Source organism: Dasypus novemcinctus, chromosome 9 (genome assembly GCF_030445035.2).
Source record: "Dasypus novemcinctus isolate mDasNov1 chromosome 9, mDasNov1.1.hap2, whole genome shotgun sequence".
NCBI lineage: Eukaryota > Metazoa > Chordata > Mammalia > Cingulata > Dasypodidae > Dasypus > Dasypus novemcinctus.
The window spans coordinates 34,060,560-34,079,840 of NC_080681.1; the positions used below are offsets into that span (position 1 = coordinate 34,060,560).

Consider the following 19,281-nt stretch of genomic DNA (forward strand, 5'->3'; position numbering starts at 1 on the left):
GGAAAGTAAAGACACAGAGAAGGAGGACACAAGAGAGTTTTGGATGCTGGAGGCCTGGGAAGTAAATATAAACAGAAGTAGATACGTGAAGACAGAGAGAAGGCTCCAACAGACATGGTACAGGCCCTGGGAAGAAAGATGAGCCATGTACCTGATAGTCTATAGCTGACCTTGTGGAGAGAAAAGAGCAGCTGAGCCTGGAGAGAAAGGAGTCCCGGGAGAGAGACAAGACTTATCCCAGCCTGCAGCTGATATTGGAAGAACTTGGAACCATGGAGCCTCAAGAGGAAGAGGAAGGCTGGACTCTTGCAGATGTCGACAGCCATTTTGCTCTAACTCAACAGATTTTGGTGAGGGAAGTAACTTAAGCTTTATGGCCTGGTAACTGTAAGCTTCTACTCCAAATAACTACAGTTTTATAAAAGCCAACGGATTTCTTGTATTTTGTTGCAGCACCCCTTTGGCTGACTAATACAGGAAACAGACCCAAGTGACTCTAGGAAAGCACAAACTCAATTTATGGGAACAGAAATACATAAGTATATTAGAAAATGCTCTCCTGGCTGAGAATTCAGCCTTAACATGTCAGTATGTTCTAGAGAGGGATTCTGGAGAGCAAGTAGTTAGGTAGAGTTCAGTTAGTATACTCCTGAGATAGTTTGTTTCCTACCTCTCCTTTCAGGGACCTGGTGCCTTTTACTTCAGTCCCCATTAAAACCTCCCCCAAAGGCCCATGTTGCTAAGGAATTTCACCTCTTTTCCTTCTATTATTCCTGCATCTAATTTATCATTATTTTAAAACTTTCAAGTGAACAGGGTTGACCATTTATAAATGATAAAGATATTAACCTTAAGATGTTAGCAACTTATGTTATTGCACAGTAATGCAGAATTTTGTTATAATTATTTCCTTTTTTAAGCTTCCTCACAATCCTATAAGACCAGAATCAGCAAACTTTTTCTGTCAAAGGCCAGAGTAAATATTTTAGCTACATATTCTTCTTGGTTTTGACTTTTTTAAACAACCCTTAAAAAATATAAAAACCATTCTTAGCTCAAGGACAATACAGATACAGGTCATTAATTAGATTTGGGCCATAGATTGCTGACCTCTGCTATGAGACAAGGTTGATCATTGTGCCTCTTCTACAGATATCTAACACATATTTTTTGAAAAGTATAACTCCAGCCCAAAATCCTACGTGTGATCTTTCAGGACCAACCAAAGGCAATTACAAGGCTTTGCCTGGCATTCTTTTGAGGGGAAAGTACCCCACCAGACTTATAACATAGTCAATACACTTCAGTTTTCTGGAGAGAATTGTAGTCAAGGACTCAGCCCCTCCTACCTACCCCCTTAGCCATTCCCATATGTATAGCTGCATTACGTGTGTAAAGGGAGAAGAGCATAGTAAATATGGTGTCCCCCGGAGGTCTATTTCTAGCCTATCCCATTTTAGGTTAGGGAAAAGTCAAGTAACTCAAACCATGTTTCTCTGTTTGCTCCATATAAGTAAAGGGACATAGAGGCTATTGCTATCTCTATACAAAAGTTTACATAAAGGGCCCACCACCTGGATGATGCTGATGCTGATGATAGTAAACACTTACATAGTACTTATTTGTGCTATATACTTATTCAAAGTGCTCCAAATGTAATAAGCAATTTAAACACCCAATAACCCTATGAGATGGGTACTTTTATAATTTTCATCTTAAATGAAGGTGCTGAAGCACAGAATGATTAAATAACTTGCCCAAATTCACACAGCTAATGATGGTGGTGCTGGAATTCAAATCCTGGCAAACTAGCTCCACAGTTCACACACATCACCACTCTTATTAAGAGTGTTAGACTTCTTTGGTTTAGTTTTGCCATCATAAGCAAGTGATTGGCATCAGACTGGTCTTGTAGCATATAAAGGGCTCTAGGCATTGGGCGGGGCTCAAGGTAAAGACTGGATAGAGCAACTGGAGAGACAATCTTGGAAAAAACTGGGGTATTAGGGATGTTTTAAAGGAAGGAACCTGAGTATGAGAGAAAGACAGTGACTCAATTACATACTAAAACTGGAATGCCAGGTAGAGATACAGGCAAAGAAATGAGGCAGACACTCAGAAGAACTGGAACCTGAGGTTAGAGCAGGATTAACAGCAGACTGATTTAATCCTAAATTTTCTGAAACCAGGTTTCCTTACACTTTCTTTGAAAAGTGCTTCAGTTTGCCAAAGGGCTGCCAATGCAAAGTACCAGAAATGGGTTGGCTTTTATTTATCTGAGCCATTGAGTTTTTTTGTTATTTTTTAGCTTTTTTTCTTTTTCTTTCTTTTTCCCCATATAACCCACTCCCTACTCCCCCAACCACATTTTTGTAAATTATATATTTTTGAAGATATACACATGACATAAAAAATGTTACATTAAAAAATATGAGGTTCCTGTAGGGTTGGCTTTTATAAAGGGGCTTTATTTGGGATAAAGGCTTACAATTCCAAGGCTATGAAGTGTCCAATTCAAGGCACCAGAACCAGAAGAGATGCTTTCTCACCAAAGTTAGTTGTGACATGTTGAAATAAGTTGGCTGCTGATCCCTGCCAAGGTTTGAGCTCAGGACAACCAGGCATAGGGCTTATTTCTTTCAGAGCCTCCTCTATCAGTCTCCACTGCTCCACTTTCTTCCCAAATTCAGGTGTATGCTATCCGGCATAGAGCAGGGCTCAGCTCTCTTAAGCTGCTCTCTGTACATAGCCTCTTGAGGGTTTCATGCTTAAGCGATCCTCTAGTCCTCTCTCGTCTGGCGTAGGGCTTGTCTCTTAGGGCTGCTCTTTGCAGCTCAGTTGTGAGTTAAACCTCTCTGACATGGAAGCATTAAACATGGGGCTCCCTTTTCCTGTGTATCTGTCTCTCTGTGCCTCCCTTTGTAGTAGACCCAGCAAGAGGGCACAGACTCAAGCTGGCTCATACCTCACTGACATTGTTCAATCAAAAGCCCTGAAGTGATTTTATCAAGCAAATCCCCTTGAATTGAATTAATGCAATCAAAGGGTATTACATCCATAGGAACAGATTAGTTCAAAACATAATCCTTTGTTTCCCGGGATTCACAAAATAATTTCAAAATGCCACAAAAAGAGAGAAGAGGTTTCCATCTCTAGGGAGAGAAAGAGAAACTTCTAAATACTATAATGCCTATAAAAGTAAAAGCTACATTTAGCTAAATTTTCTGTGACAGTGGTTTTACAAACCTATTTCAGACTATTGACTATTTTCTTCAAATGTAAAGCAGAGATGAGAAAGGACCTGCTCTGGCTGACATGTACACACACACACGTCTTTGGGCATGAGTGTGCGTGTGTGATCCTGCAGACAGAAAATCCTGTCTGATGGCCAACCTCTTCCTCCTCTCAGAGACCAGCTGAGGCATTGACGGAACCTTGCAGCATGCATGAATCAGAGGTGAAAGACTGTCATGCTAGAAAAAAGACAGCCACCTTCTACTCACCACTGTCACAGCCATATCAAATGAAACACAGTTCTCTTTACCTGTGAGCTTTAAAATGCTTTCCATCAACATAAATATCAATATCTGGGCAATGACGTTTCACATAAAGTTTCAATAAATCTTTTCCTAATTCAGATGCAGGCTCCAAGTCATAAGTATCTTTAAAAGAAGAAAGAAAAAAAAACAAGACTAACAAATACTTTCTTTATTATTACCAATATCAAAAATTTGGGATTCTAATATTATATTAACAAGGTTTTTCCACATCTTTATTAATTGCTATGAGAGAGAAAAGGAGTACATGAGGTTTTAACTGGTAAATTCAAAATAAAACAAACCTGAAAAATCATCTATACCCTCTGCTTTGAAATATATTTATGTACTAACATTTAAATACAGACCTGTTTAAATACAGAAACACATTTAAGTATGGATAATGTTAACACAAATTCTTACCCCAAAAATGAAATCACTTCATTTATATCTAACTTAGAAAATCTGTCAATTTTTATATTCTTTTTCACTACTTAATTCCTTCCTGTTCCCTATTTCATGGATAAATGGCTAGAATGATTTGCAAACTGATAGAAAGTAAATTGAAATTAATGGGCATTTATAGAGCACTTATAAGTTTAGTCCTATACATAGCAAAAAATCTCTACTTCAAAAAATTCATGATTTAGGCAGTGGCAAGTTCAATATAGGACATGTATACATAAAAACAAACAAACAAACAAAAAACCTACACAGTGTAACATAGCTTTGCAGGCCCAAAAACTTTATTTTGGTCAAGAGAGCTGGTGAGGATCAATACCTAGGGAAGATTACCTTTAACCAATTTTCAAGCCTAGAGTATAAATCAGAATGCCAGTATTACCTCTACCTTCAAAAGAAATCCCAATTCCAACTACTGTCACTATCTTCACTGGTATCACCCTGGTCCAAGCCACCATCATCTCTCCCTGGGTTTCTGCAATAACTTCCTAATTGGTCTCTCACCTTTGACTCCCACAGTCTATATTCAACAAAGCGTCCAGAGGCACATTATAAAAATGTAATTCTTTTCATGGTCTTCCTTACTTCAAAACTATCCTACGGCTCTCCATTTCTTATAGTGTAAGAGCTGAAGTCCTTAACATTGTCCTACCTAGCCCCACAATGTCTAGCTCCCAATTACCACACTGAACTCTTTCCTGTTCCTCCAACATGGCAGGTATATTCCCATCTTAGAATCTGTGCACGGCCATTTCTTCTGCTTCTAACACTCTTTTCCCATATATCCACGTGGCTCTCATTTTTTTCAAATCTTTGCTTTAATGCACCTTTCCAATGAGGCAGACCTTTACCACCCTATCTAAAACTGCAACTCTCATCACTGGCACTCTCAATTCCCCTATCTCTGTACTATTTATTGGCTACCTCTTCCTCAACCCACTGCCTCTAACTAGAACAGAAGTTCTAAAAGGAAACATTATAGTCATTGGGGCAGTTCTCACACCTAGAGCAGTGCCTAACACTTAGATCCTCTATAAATATATGCTGAATAAATTAACGTACCGAATATTACAGAATAAAAGATTTTTAAGGAAAAATATAAAACTCCAACTAGAATTAGGTAGGGGGTAAAGAGAGATCTTATTACCTCTAGCTATTCCTATAGAATACCTAAGCATATAAGGTAATGAGATACAAAAGGAAAATTTAAAAACTTTTCAAAAGAAAACCAAGTTAATCCAGCAGATGAGTATTTAATGTGTACAGGCTCTCTTGTTTATGTATTCGAATAGCCTAATGAACTTGAATATAACACAGAAATCCAAAATCTAAAATGCCTCAACCTAAAATCATCATCCCACTCTACCTTAAACTTACCCCACTAACACTCCTTTAGCTAGAAAAATAGCATCCATGCAAACTCCGTAAAATGGCTTATGAATAAAATGATCACATGTTTAATTTGCCTGGGACAGTCCTAGCTAATGCTTGTTGCCCGGTGTGATTTTTTTTTTTTTTTTTTTTTTTTGAGGTACCAGAGCTGGGGAATGAACACAGGGAACTCATGGGGGAAGCTGGTGCTCAACCACTGACCTACATTGGCTCTCCTGAGTTGGTTTTTTCATTTGTTTGCTTGTTCTTTGGTTTTGTTTTTTATGACCCAAACCCGGGACCTCCCAAGTGGAAAGCAGTCACTCAACTGCTTGAGCCACATACACTTCCTCCAGAGTGATTTTTTTAAAAAATTTATTGTAATAGATCACTCATACATAAACATACATAAACAATAAGTGTATAGTAATAGTTATGAACTTACAAAACGAACATATAATATCATACAGGACTCTCATAACTCACCCTACCACCCATACCTTGCAATGCTGTTAAAACTTTTTAACTAATGATCAAAGAGCATTGGCAAAATATTACTACTAATCAAAGTATTTTTCCCCCAACCCACCCTATTATCTTTATATCATTTATATATGAACATACAAAAACAATACGTGTATGTAAAAGTTGACTCACTCTCTCAAAAGTGTCCCTGTTTGAACAATAAAAGATAAGGTAACTCTTCCTACAATGAAATGTAAGGCCCTTCATGATCTGTTTACATCTCAGGTTTATCTCTTCTCTTATCATGACCATTTCTATCCCCTACTATACTCCAATCCCACAACAAACCATTTCCAGTTTTCCAAGTAAGATATACCCCGGCTCTCTGACTTAAAACCTTGTTGTTTCCTCTGCCTAGAATACTACCCCCTAAACTCTTTTTGCCTAGTTAACTCCTGGATTTCTTTTGGGATTCAGCTCAGACATCACTCCCTTTTAAGCCTACATCTTGGTTATATATCACCTATTTATGTCCTCATAACACCTTGCACAGGGCCCATCTGTCTTTATCTCCTACTAGACTTCAGGACAAGAGCACTGTATTTTGTTCTCTCTAGCACAAAGTAGATACTCAATTTTAAAATGTAATGAATAATTAGACTGGCATTCCAGGAACAAACAGCAAGTGCAAAGGCAGCGAGATGACAAAATACAGTTCTTTGTGTGGAAATGTCAAGTAATTTCAGTAGGACTTGAATTCAGGAATATGAGAAGGTCATGGAAAGAGAAGGCAGTAGAGATAAAGCTAGACAATTCTAGAGAGGAGAAAATTCTCTAATACCATGGGAAGGAATTTGAAATTTAAATTAAGGCTATGGGAGACCACTGAAATTTTTTAAGCAAGGGAGTGTCAGGACGAAACTTGCGATTAACAAACACTGTCTATACAATATAGATGGAGGGTGGCACCACTAGAGGCCTAGAGATCAGCTGTGTTACAAATTCTCAAGTAAAACGGCAATGTCCTGAAATTTAAAAAATGGCAGGAGTATACTGAGAAGTACTTAAGAATGTTTAGGAGATATATCAACAGACATGGTCATCAATTGAATGAAGGATAAAGAGTAATTGAATAGAAAGACGGTGATATCATTCACATAGATATAGCATTTAAGAGCAGGTTGGAGACGTGGGTGATTAGGTCAGTTTATAACAGGTTAAATTTCAGATATTTAAGGTACACTTAAACAATTATGTCAGTGGTTGGTATGAAGCTCTAAAAAAAATTAGAAAATACTAATTATTTAAGGAGCAGAAAGACAAGCCAGTGAAGAAGACTACAAAATGACCATGAAGGAAAATCAGGAGAGCATGGTATCACAGAAGACAAGAAGTTTCAAGGAGGGTAACACTGAAAGCACGAAACAATGCAAAGATGTTAATAGGATATGGACAAAAAAATATCTGTTAAACTGGCAACTGGGAGGTTATTGTGAACTTGGGGGTTTTTCATGGAGTGATGGAAAAAACTAATAGGAAGGGGAATGAGGGATATGAGTTCTTTTCACACAGTTTGGCCACTTTTAAGGGTTACTGTGGGGCCATGGCAGAGGTCTAGCAAATACCAACTCTGCCAATTGCTCTGTGTGGCCTGAGGAAAGCCCCTTATGCACTATGAGTTTTAGGGTCTTCACCTATAAAATCAGACTGTAAAACTACTTACCTCTCAGGGTTATTTGAGTTTAAATGGGAAGATATATATATAAATGGATCTACCTCAAAGCCTAGAATTGTCCATTCATTCATTCATTTATTCACAGTAAGATACGACGAATGTAATAAAAAAGGAATTAAGCTAAGCTTAAATCACGTTGGTTGTTATTGCTATTGTACTAAATACCAATAAAGAGATCTTTAGGTTAACAGGGGGGATTGTAAGTATAGTCAATTCTGTTATAACATTTGTTTTGAAAACACAAATTTGATGGAACAAAACTGATACATTAGAAACAATTTGAGCATAACACAAATTTTGCATTTGCTTATGTGGAATTTCATCCATAGGAAATGCTAGGTCAAGGCAGAACTGAACCATGGAAGAACACAAAACACACACATGCACACACCAAAACACACTTCAGTTCACTGCATGTGTTATGAGGTATACTCATCCAAATCTGATGTTACAAAACTCTATCTAATTTCAGATAACTAATTGTTGGGAGAAATTTTCTATGAATACTTTTGTGCTTCTGCCTGGTCTGGGATTTCTGAAGAGAGCAGTGGCAAACTTGAAGGTGACTGAAGAGAAAACATACCTTTGAAGCTAGTGATAAAGTATTGCTCCAGAAAAACTTGGGAATTTACCTCCCTAGAAGTCATTTCCTTACATTCTAGGGTGGTAAAGCTAGAGACCTTCTTTTCTCCACCCCAGAGAAGATTTCTTTACCTCCCAAAGTAAAGGTCTCTTTCCTTTTCTGGAAGGGAGGATGGACAGATATATTAGCAGCCTATGAAAACTTAAGAATCTCCTAATTTTGGTGTTTCTCTCCTCTGGTGCAATCTCATTGCACCTGCTGGGTAACATCAGGCCCTCACCACATCACCTTGTGAGGAATGGGGCTGGGCAACTGGCGATAAGATGTTTTGTGAGTAAATGGTCTATTCTCTGATCCACAGACTTCATGTTTCCTGTCGGAATATCTAATACCTATATCTGTCTCTATACCTAATGCTCTTTTTCTACCAATTCACAATAACTCACAAGCTATAACTCTTCCAATACCCACTTCCATAAGTAAACTTCATGTCTTTTTCAAAGTCAACTGCCATATTTATGGTAGTATTTATGCATTTCTTAACCACCTAACATATGTAAAACTATGCTGCCGTTTTTATTGGGCTCTTTTCTTTATGTGACTACAAAGCTTTTGAGTAATGGTAATTTTGTGTTACATAGTGCTTTTTAGGACTGCATATATAATGTTTGTGGCACTTTGAGGCTTTTATGGACCCCAGAAAAGATCATGTCCTTAGAACTGATCCATTCCCATGAGTGTAAACCTTTTGAAGATGGGACCTTCCTTTTGATTAGATTACTTCTGTAGGGCATGACTCAGGGTGGATCTTAATCCTCTTAGTGGAGTTCTTTATAAATGAGATGAAGAGTGTGGGGAGCTGCAGACACACAAAGAAAAAGCCACAGGAACAGAGAATGCCACAAGAGCAAGGAACTGAAATCAACAGAACTTGGCAGAAGGAAAGCCAGAAGCTGAAACAATGAAACCTGGAAGAGAAGGGAAAGACCAGCAGATGGTTCCATTTGCCCGTCTTTGGGGAGAAAGTATCACCTGATGATGCCTTGATTTAGACACTTTCATGGCCTCAGAACTGTAAACTTGCAAACTAATAAATATCCACTGTAAAAGCCAACCCATTTCTGGTACATTGCTTTCAGCAGTTATTAGCAAACTAAAACAGTGTTATAAGAGAATTGACTATGGGTCTGCTAAAGTTTCTTTATTGGTGTAGATTAGAATACGGACAATGAGATGTGGAAGCTAAAAGTTTAAAAGGAAAATTGTGAACTATTCATTATTTATTCATAAAACACCATATCCATTTACTTGGAAAGACTGGGAGATAATCGTACTAGTATTTTTGTCTCCCCATGCATATAAAAAATAATTAGTAGAACTGATTTTTGAAGTTTAGTTTTCTCCAATTTGATTGGTACATAATTACTTTCATGGCTATAAAATTTTATAAAATCCACACAAGAATTCCTCACCAGCGGTAATTAAACTGTCTTTTCTATCGCTGATATCCTCTAGAATTTCATGCTTCAGAAAAGAACAATCAGATGATTTTTTATCTAAGAACTCTACAGATGATCTTCCATCATTGCCAATATGCTTTCCCAAATTGAAGTCATGTTTCTTTGGTGGTAACCCACTCTCTGGTATCTTTTTTCCAAAAATTTCTTCTTCATGGTTTTTTATGTTTCTGTTTGATGAATATACAGTCCTAAAAGACAAAATGTAAAAATACTTAATTAAAATGTTGCTGATTCTTAAAAGCTAATTTCCCAATGTGCTGCTTTCATATAATAATTACATAATATTGAAACCTTTTTAATCTGAACTAACTAGAGAAAGTTTGGAAAATAGCATATAAAAGTTTTTAATTTTTTTATTGCTTTTTGTTTTAAATGTTTATTGTTGTAATATATATAAACATAAAATTTCCCATTTTAACCACTTTCAAGTATACAGTTCAATGGTGCTAATTACATTTACAATATTGTGCTACCAACACCAACCATTACCAAATATAAAAATTTTTAACATTAAAAAGTAATATATTAATAGGAAAAGTAACATATTAATAAGAATATATTAAAATGAATTAGATAACCTTCATGATGGTCAGATTTCTAGAAAGATACAAACTACCAAAACTGCCTAAGAAGAAATAAAATATCTGAGTAGACTTATAACAAATAAGGTGATTGAATTAATAATTAGAATCTCCCTAAAAAGAAAAGCCATGACCAGAGGCTTTACTGGTGACTTCTACCAAACATTTGAAGAAGAATTAACACCAATCCTTCACAAATTCTTCCAAAAAATTAAAGGGGAGAAAACACTTCCCAGCTCATTCTATGAGGTCAGAATTATCCTGATACCAAAAGCAGACAAAGATATTACAAGAAAAGAAGACTATAGACCAATATTTGTTATGAATATAGATGTAAAAATCCTAAACAAAATAATAGCAAAATGAATTCAACTACATATAAAAGGATTTTACACAATGGCAAAGTGGGATTTACTTCAGAAATCCAAGTGTGGTTCCACATATGAAAATCAATGTTATATACCGTATCAATAGAATAAAGGATAAAAATCACATGATCATCTCAAAACACATAAAAAAGCATTTGATAAAATCCAAGCTCTTCTAGGAACAGGGAGGAATATTCTCAACCTAATAAAAGTCACTTATGAAAAACCAGAGCTAACATTATACTTATTGGTAAAAGACTGAAAGCTTTCTCCTCCTAAGATCAGGAACAAGGCAAGGATGCCTACTCTCACCATTTCTATTCAACATTATACTGGAGGTTCTAGCTAGGGCAATCAGGCAAGAAAAGAAATAAAAGGCACCCAAATTTGAAAGGAAGAATTACAGAGGACATAATCTCATAAATAGGGAATCTTTAGAAATCCACAACAAAACCTATTAGATATAATCAAGTTCAGCAAGGCTGCAGGATAACTGGTCAATATACATCAATTGATTTCTATACACTTAAAATAAACAATCCAAAAATGAAATTAAGAAAATTCCATTTAAAATAGCATCAAGAAGAATAAAATATTTATTTTATTTAACAAAAGAAGCATAAGACTTGTACACTGTAAACCACAAATCACTGTTGAAAGAAATCAAAGAAGGCCTAAATAAATGGAAAGGCACTACATATTCATGAAATGGAAGACTTATTGTTAAGATGGCAACACTCTCCAATTGGTCTACAGATTCAATTCAATCCCTATCAAAATCTCAGCTGCCTTTTTACAGAAATTGACAAGCCGATCCTAAAATACATGTGGAAATACCAGGCCTCTGGAATAACCAAAACTATCTTGAAAAGAATAAAACTGGAGGATTCACACTGATTTAGTTTCCTATACTGCTTAAAGCAGATACGATGAAATGGACTGGCTTACACAATGGGAATTTATTAGCTTACAATTTGAGTACAGAAGAATGTCCAAATCAAGCCATCATCAGGGTGATGCTTTCTTCCCAGAGACCGCTTGCTGGTGATCCTTGGTACTTCTGCCACATGGCAAGGCACATGATATTGTCTGCTGTTCTCTCCTTTCTCTTGCAGGTTTCATCTTTCAGCTTCTTGCTTCCCTGGCTTTCTCATTGTCTGAATTTATATTCTCTTATAAAAGACTCCAGGAATAGGATTAAGACCCATTTTGACTGAAGTGGGTCATAACCTTAACTGAAGCAGCCTCATCAAAATGTCCTATTTACAACTTCCTATTAAAGGAAGAACATGTTTTTCTGGGGTACATAGCTCCAAACCACCACACACAATTCCCAATTCCAAAGCATACTACAAAGCTAAAGTAATCAAAACTGCGTGGTATTGGCATTTAGACAGACGTAATGAAGCTCCAATAAAAATTTTAAACACTGAGGCTCGGGTGCATGCCTGGCTGGCAACACTTTGGGCAAATTATCACGTATTGAAGTCAGGAGAATAAAGCTGTCCTGACTCCACCAAGAGGGGAAAACCAAAGCTTCACATGTGGAACTACTCCTAGTCTCTGCCCCACACATCTCTTCTCTTGGCTGATTTTAATCTGTATCCTTCCCTGTAATAAACTGTAAGTGTGCTTATCACAGCCTTCATTAAATTCTGAGAGTCCTTCTAGCAGACTACTGAGGCTGGAGACTGGTTTTGGGAACCCCCTGAACATGCAATTGGTTTTAGAAATGAGCGCAAAACGGTTTCTCTCTAATTTTACAATTGGCTAAACTCTTATACCTGGCACAGAGTAACTCATTCAAGTTGCTAGAGAGCACACCATTAACTTCCTCTCTCTCAGGATCAATATTAAGTTAGTATTTAGGTTCTACCAATAGTAAGCCTCTAATACTCTAATACTAATGCTAATTACTAAGGTATTTGCAATTTAAATGAATCAATTTTCCTTCAGATTGTTAAAAAATGTGAAAATACATGGAATAAAAGCATAAATACATTCAAGTTTAAAACATAAACTGCCTATTACACTTAAATGTAAGAAGAAAAAAGATAAAACACTTACTGTAAAAATATTCTAAATTCTGAAGTTTCAAAGTTCTCCACAACTACAGGCTCAAGACTTGTTAAATTATCTGACGTTTGGCCAATAGTATGAAAATAGAAGTCAGGAACCCTTGCTAAAAGCACTGCTTTGTGTGCTTTGAACAAAGTGCAACCTACAGAAAAAGTAACATCTGTATGGATTTCTTCCTTTAGAAGCCTATAAGGAATAACAAGAAATCATAGTTCAATTAGTATAATTAAGAAATATACAGAGATTTTTAAGAAATAGGTTAAAAAATTATGACTAAAAAATACACAAGTAACATAAAACAAAATAAATTAATACAAAAATGATTTTGGGGAAACGGACTTTGGCCCAGTGGTTAGGGCGTCCGTCTACCACATGGGAGGTCCGCGGTTCAAGCCCCGGGCCTCCTTGACCCGTGTAGAGCTGGCCATGCGCAGCGCTGATGCGCGCAAGGAGTGCCGTGCCACGCAGGGGTGTCCCCCGCGTGGGGGAGGCCCACGCGCAAGGAGTGCGCCCGTGAGGAAAGCCGCCCAGCGTGAAAAGAAAGAGCAGCCTGCCCAGGAATGGCGCCGCCCACACTTCCCGTGCCGCTGACGACAGCAGAAGCGGACAAAGAAACAAGACACAGCAAATAGACACCAAGAACAGACAACCAGGGGAGGGGGGGGAATTAAATAAATAAATAAATAAATAAATAAATCTTTAAAAAAAAAAAAAAGATTTTGCTCATAGTGCACTCCAAACATTGTTTAATATTGGCTTAGAATCTAAGAAAACGAAGGTATGTTTATTAAAATAGTAAGACTACTTTTTAAAAAAATCTCTTATTAAATTCTGACAATAAAATTTATTTTCTGCTACTTAGAATGATTTTTCTTTAAAACGTACCTTCTTTAGATTTATTATGAAAAACAGAACACTGAGTTATATGGTGGTTGACTATTGAAAAAAATCAGTTATTTAAAATCCTACTAAAATTGAAGCAAAAAGAAATAAAGTCAATAATACCAACAAACTGGATATAACAATAGACAGCTTAGAAACTGGTACACTTTGTTCTAACAAATACTAAATACCAAGTCTGAAACACAAGCTTGATTGTCAAGAATGTGACATTTAACCCCTATTCCACTTTCCCCCACATAAATAGAACTAACCATGCTCTAAAATAATGGACTCATGGGGAAACCCATTCAAATCGCTTTGCTAATTTACAGACACGGTAAATTGTCATAGTAAAGCCCCCTGATATAATGTACATGGTAAGAGATGGAAGGACCAAAATCACCATCATAACTGAACCTGTCATATTACAATCTTTTTTCTTTTTGTGGTAATTATATATTTTTACTTTCTAAATACTAAGTAATACTTCATAGCAATATAACACTATCATCAGCAAAGTATGTATTCTCTCTCTGAGGACTTCTGCACTGCAGGACATAATTGGCAATCACACCAGTAAACTATAGGAAGTGCAAGTAATGGCTAAAGGTATCCATTACAGTGAAAGCCTGGAAAGCTTCCATGGACACTCACACATCCACAAAACAGAATTAATGGCTCCTTCCTCTGATCCATAACACTTTGCATATACATCGATTACAGCATTTGTCGTTGCATCATTATTTTTTTTTCATGTGTCTTTTCCTCCACTAGACAATGAATTCCCCAAAGGCAAAACTATGCATCTTCTATATATAGCAAGAGTTTAATATCTTCTTGTTGAATGATAGTTTAGCATAAACAAAATAAATGTTTCGGAGCACAAAAGCTTTCTAAAGTTTGACAACAATAAGCAAACAGATGCATCTTAGTTTGGTCAATATTTTCATCAATTGATTATTTTCATAAGTGACTTCTAAAGTTACGCAAAAACATACTGATCTCTCAAACTTCAATAAAAACTGAAATTGTGCAAACACCTAACTTGTTCCTCCCTTCACCTACTTTTATCCCATCCTCACCCCTCCCAAGTAAATAAGGAAGCATCGTAACTGGTAGCCCTACAACTATCACTGGGGAATCCTCCTTGTTGATAAAAGATGCCCATGAGTATTTGCTTAATGAAAAAAATTATTAACATGAAAATAGTGCTCTTTATTTTATTAAACCACTTTTATCAGTGAGAATTTAGGTTACAAGTAACAGAAAATCTGACTCAGACTAGCTTAAACATTAAGTGGGGTTTATTGGCACAGAGAAAGGATAGGTTGGAGCACCAGCTCAATAATGTCAGGGCCCAGCTCCTTTCCATCTCATCGCTCTGCCAACCACTGTATTACCTATCTTAAGTATTAGACTGTTGATAAAACTTAATTATCATAAAACACTTATTGAGCATGTAATATGTGCTAAACACTGGGGACATAAAGATGATTAAAACATAATACCTGCCCTCAAGCAGTTTACAGTATAGTGGGAAAGCCAGGCTTAAAAAGAGCGTGATATATTTAATAGCACAAATAAGTACATATTTTTACAGGAACAGACATAAGAAAAGACCTCACAGAGGACATGAAAACTAAATGGGGTTTTAAAGATCAAATAAGAGTTGGTTAGGAGAAAGCAAGGAATGGTAGAAGAGAGTTTATGGTTCCATGTACATTATTAAAGGAATGTGCTCAGCATAAGTAGTGACAGGGTGAAAATGGCAAGTAAAACTGCAGGAAGAAGATAAATGGAGGCAAGGAATTTGAACTCTACCCTACACTAAAGAGGAATCACTGAATGGTTTGAAACACATTTTATCTTGAACTAAGTCAAAGATAAAATGTCCAGTTGCTATAGTTTTAACTTGATTTTCTTTATAAAAATTAGATGTGTGTTACTTTCCTTAAGTTTGTATGACAGGTTAAAGTTCACAATAATTTACATGCATTACGTCACTTTACAAGATATCACTAACTTTGTATTAAGTAGCATGTAAAAGTTGTTCGTATTTATATTTCACTTTGAGAATCTCCAGGTATTTAATGAAACTGAAAACCTTCATACTGTCTAATAGATATAAATTAAATGACATAAGAAATTTCTGCCCTCAAATTCAAACAATACAACGTTCATTTACCTCACTCATTTCTTTACTTTCCTTAGGCTAGTTACTCCACATTCCGGTACAGAAAAGCAAAGCAGCCTTAGAAATAAAGCCACTGTGGAGGGGTATGGCCCATCCTTCACCCAAGAAACAGGGCAATTTCAGTCTTAATTTTTCTATCCTTTACATTAATCTCCTACTGATAAAGACAAGGTAAATAGGCCTAAATTAAAGGGAAATTATTGAACTTTAAAGTCCAGTTTATAGTTGCTAGAGTGTCTTAAGTGCAGGCACATTTCTACAGAAAACGGTTTTTAAAATGTAGAATGCTACACAACTGTTGGTTAATACTAGTAATTATATTTACTCTAGCTCAGTGGTTTTCCAAGTGTGGCCCAGGCTAGCAGTTTCAGCACAATGTGGGACCTTGTTAGAAATGCCAAAATCTCAGGCCCATCCTAGACCTATCAACCAGAAACTATGAGGTGGGATCCAGTAAATCTGTGTTTGAACTAGTCCTCCAGGTGCTTCTGATGCACACTGAAGGTCCAAAATCAATGTTCTGGTGGAAATGGAAATTAACCAGGAGAGATTTCTAAGCTTCCTTTTCTTTGTAAGCTGAAACGATTTTAGCTGGACTCATCATAGCAAGAGTGGGGTATCCACAAGGCTGACAAAGTTAAGCTTCAAAACCTTTTGCTTGTTTGGGTCCTGGAAGGAGCTGGGGATTGCTGGGAGCATTAGAGTGTTCTAGGTACCAAGAGGAAACCAGATTGCAATCAGGAAGTATTTCTATGCAAACGTTATCTGATAAACTGCTTAAAGAGAGCTCGTAAAAAAGAGATCTCTAAGATTCCAGTAATTTGTTCTACTTTTCTTCTTTCTAAATAAATATTCTTTCATATCTAATTTTGTTGTTTTTCTTAAAATGTTATAATCTTATACAAAATTGTATGTTTCACTACCCACGAAACCTGGAATCACCTCGACCATAGCGATGTATTTCAAGCAAATAAACCTGCCCGTGTTAACGTATTTTAGCATAAACTGGTGCTGCAATAACCACGATTTCAATTTTTTGTTTTCCTGTTCCATCCCTGGTAGTCTCCGAGGCGCTCGGAATTGGTTGTTTAGACAAGCAAACTCGCTTTCGGAGTAGTTAGGACAGTGGCCAGCGACCGGCAACTGCCTGAGCAGAGGAGCGCGAGGTGGGAAGGAAAGGGGAGACAGAGCAGGAGGAAGCCACAGCTTCGGCGACAGGAGAGGGGCGGTTTTAGGAACCCCAGCCTCTAGAGTTCCCGCCCTGTCCTACCTGAGCAGGTCCTGGCTGAGCTGCTCCGAAACCCTCGCCTTCAGCCGGCGGCGCTCACAGGGCCCCGTCTTCCCTTGCAACCCCTTACTGCAAACTCTAGAGGACCCGAGAAGTACCCCGGGAGCCGCGACGCCCTCCCGACAGCGGGCCATGTCCCACGAGGGAGAGCGGCGCCCCGCAGGCCCAGGACTCGGCTCCACTTCCCCCGCACGAGAGGAAGGAGGCGTTTCCCACCCAAAGCTCGGCTCCGACGCGAACCCGATCCCTAAGGGAGAAGGTTCGCGAGATTTTACGCTGGTAGTCAGTCCCTTACAGCCGAGGAGGGCATCCCCGAGGACTCTCAGTGGCCCAGACGCGCCGGCACGTGACCCGGGTAGTGTGTGCGCACGCGCACTAGCTCTGTTTATCTCTGCTTGGGGACCCTTCGGCCCGGTTGCCCTCAAAGCCGGGTCCCGCAGGACAGACCAATCCCTCCTACTGCTTATCCCCGCCCCTCTTCTTGGCGCCCTTGTTGGTGCCAGCCATTCATTTTAATAGATGTGTTTTGAGGCTCGAGTTCAAATTAGCCCGTGCAAACATTCTACCCTGTGTGTTCCCTGGATTATCAGCGACTTTCGCGCCCCCCCCCCCCAACTGCCTCCCAGGAAAGACAGCCTGGAACTTCACAAGACTTCTCCAGAGGCCAGTCACACTCCCTCAATTACCTGACTCTACGCTTGATGGATAAATTGCTTAGGCAAGGAGAAAGGGAGCAAGAGTCAGGACAATCCTTAAAGTGTCCCCTACAAAGACTCCACCCGCTCCTCATCCTATGAGTGCCATATATAACTAACTACTCGTGGACTTTAGGACGGTCAGATTATATTCAGTGCTTTGCATATAAAACCATAAAATTTATGACAAGGAAGGGAGAAAAAGGGAAAACGGGGAGGGGCAGAACTATAAATTGAACCGGAAAGTGGATGGATTGACTAGCTGTAGGATTTTCAATATTTTGGCCTGAAGAAAATAGCCAGACTGGATATCATTTGAAAGTCTTTTGGTAATTTTCATTTGATTACCTCCTCCAAAGGGAAAAAGTTCAATAGTTCTGCTTCATTCTCAACCTCTGCACAAGGTAATGAATGATTTAAAAAAAAAAAAAAAGTGGAAAATATATGGTTCTTGTACCATAAGAGTGGCCAGGAGGTAAACATTTTCCCAAATAATGCTTCTCTCAAACATTAGACAACTTACTTCTGAAATACACAACTGAAATTTGATTCTTACCATTTCTATAGAAAGCAGGAGTATTCAAGATAATATGTTAATAACTAATAAATACTTATTGAGTCCTTATTATGTGATGATCACTGTTCTATCTACTTTATATGTATTAACTCGATCCTCACAGAAGCTATTTATGTAAGTGTTTCTATGAGCCCCAAAGTTAAGGCTTTGATAAGATTGGTAACTTGGCCAAGGTCACGGAGCCCCTTAAACTGGATCCTTCTTGGACCTAGGCAGTCTAGCACCAGACATCCTTCCTTCAAAGTTCTGCGGGACTTCTATCATGCCTCTATCAGCTGATGAACTAATAATTAGGCTCCTCTCTGATTGGGAATGATGGCAGAATGGTTTCTGATCCATGTAATTTAATTCTTTGAAACCATCCTACAAAGAAAATAGCTGATTATGTGACTAGAGATTAAAGGGGGGGGGGGAACCTCCTTCAAAAACAAAACGAACTAAAAATCTTGTTATTCCATTAGAATTTTTTTCCTTTAAAGTATTATATCTATTATAACTAATTCATGTCTGTAGCAATTTTCTCTTAGTGGGAGTGAGGCTGTCACATTTTTTTTCTGTAGGACTTCTGATCAGGAGGAAAAGAGAGTCCTGAATAACTAGCAATAGGGACTCTGAAGGTAAACGTAGCTAAACACACAATTTTCTTAAAAATAATGCCCCAGATATCATTTAATTTTACTTATACATACTTCTGTATGCATCTCCTTGAAAAAAAAAAGAACATTTTCTTATATTACCACTGTACAAATTAAATTGTTTTAGTTTCTTTGGCTGCTCAAGCAAATGCCATGTGATGGTCTACTTAAACAATGAGAATTTATTTGCTCCCAGTTTTGAGGTTAGGAAAAGTCTAAGTCAAGGCACCATTGAAGCTATGCTTTCTCTTCAAGACTGTGGCATTCTGGGGCTGGCTGCTAGTGATCCTTGGTCCTTAACCTGTCACAA

The 19,281-nt window shown here is 37.7% G+C and overlaps 1 protein-coding gene across 2 annotated transcripts in view; it reads right to left on the reverse strand.

Moving 5' to 3' along the window:
* Positions 1-17,394, reverse strand: part of BTBD8 (BTB domain containing 8) — a 98,935-nt gene extending 81,541 nt beyond the window's left edge. Inside the window, exons 1-4 of one of the 2 annotated variants that reach the window (XM_004455573.5) lie at positions 17,047-17,394; positions 12,689-12,886; positions 9,625-9,860; positions 3,545-3,662 (exon numbers count right to left, since the gene is read on the reverse strand). In XM_004455573.5, coding sequence (XP_004455630.2) covers positions 3,545-3,662; positions 9,625-9,860; positions 12,689-12,886; positions 17,047-17,198 — 704 coding nt within the window. In that variant the 5' untranslated portion in view covers positions 17,199-17,394. Of the gene's footprint in view, positions 1-3,544; positions 3,663-9,624; positions 9,861-11,592; positions 12,887-17,046 lie in introns of those variants that run through there. The other variant, XM_058303171.2, reaches the window with a different exon arrangement.
* Between the last annotated feature and the right edge of the window lie 1,887 nt (positions 17,395-19,281).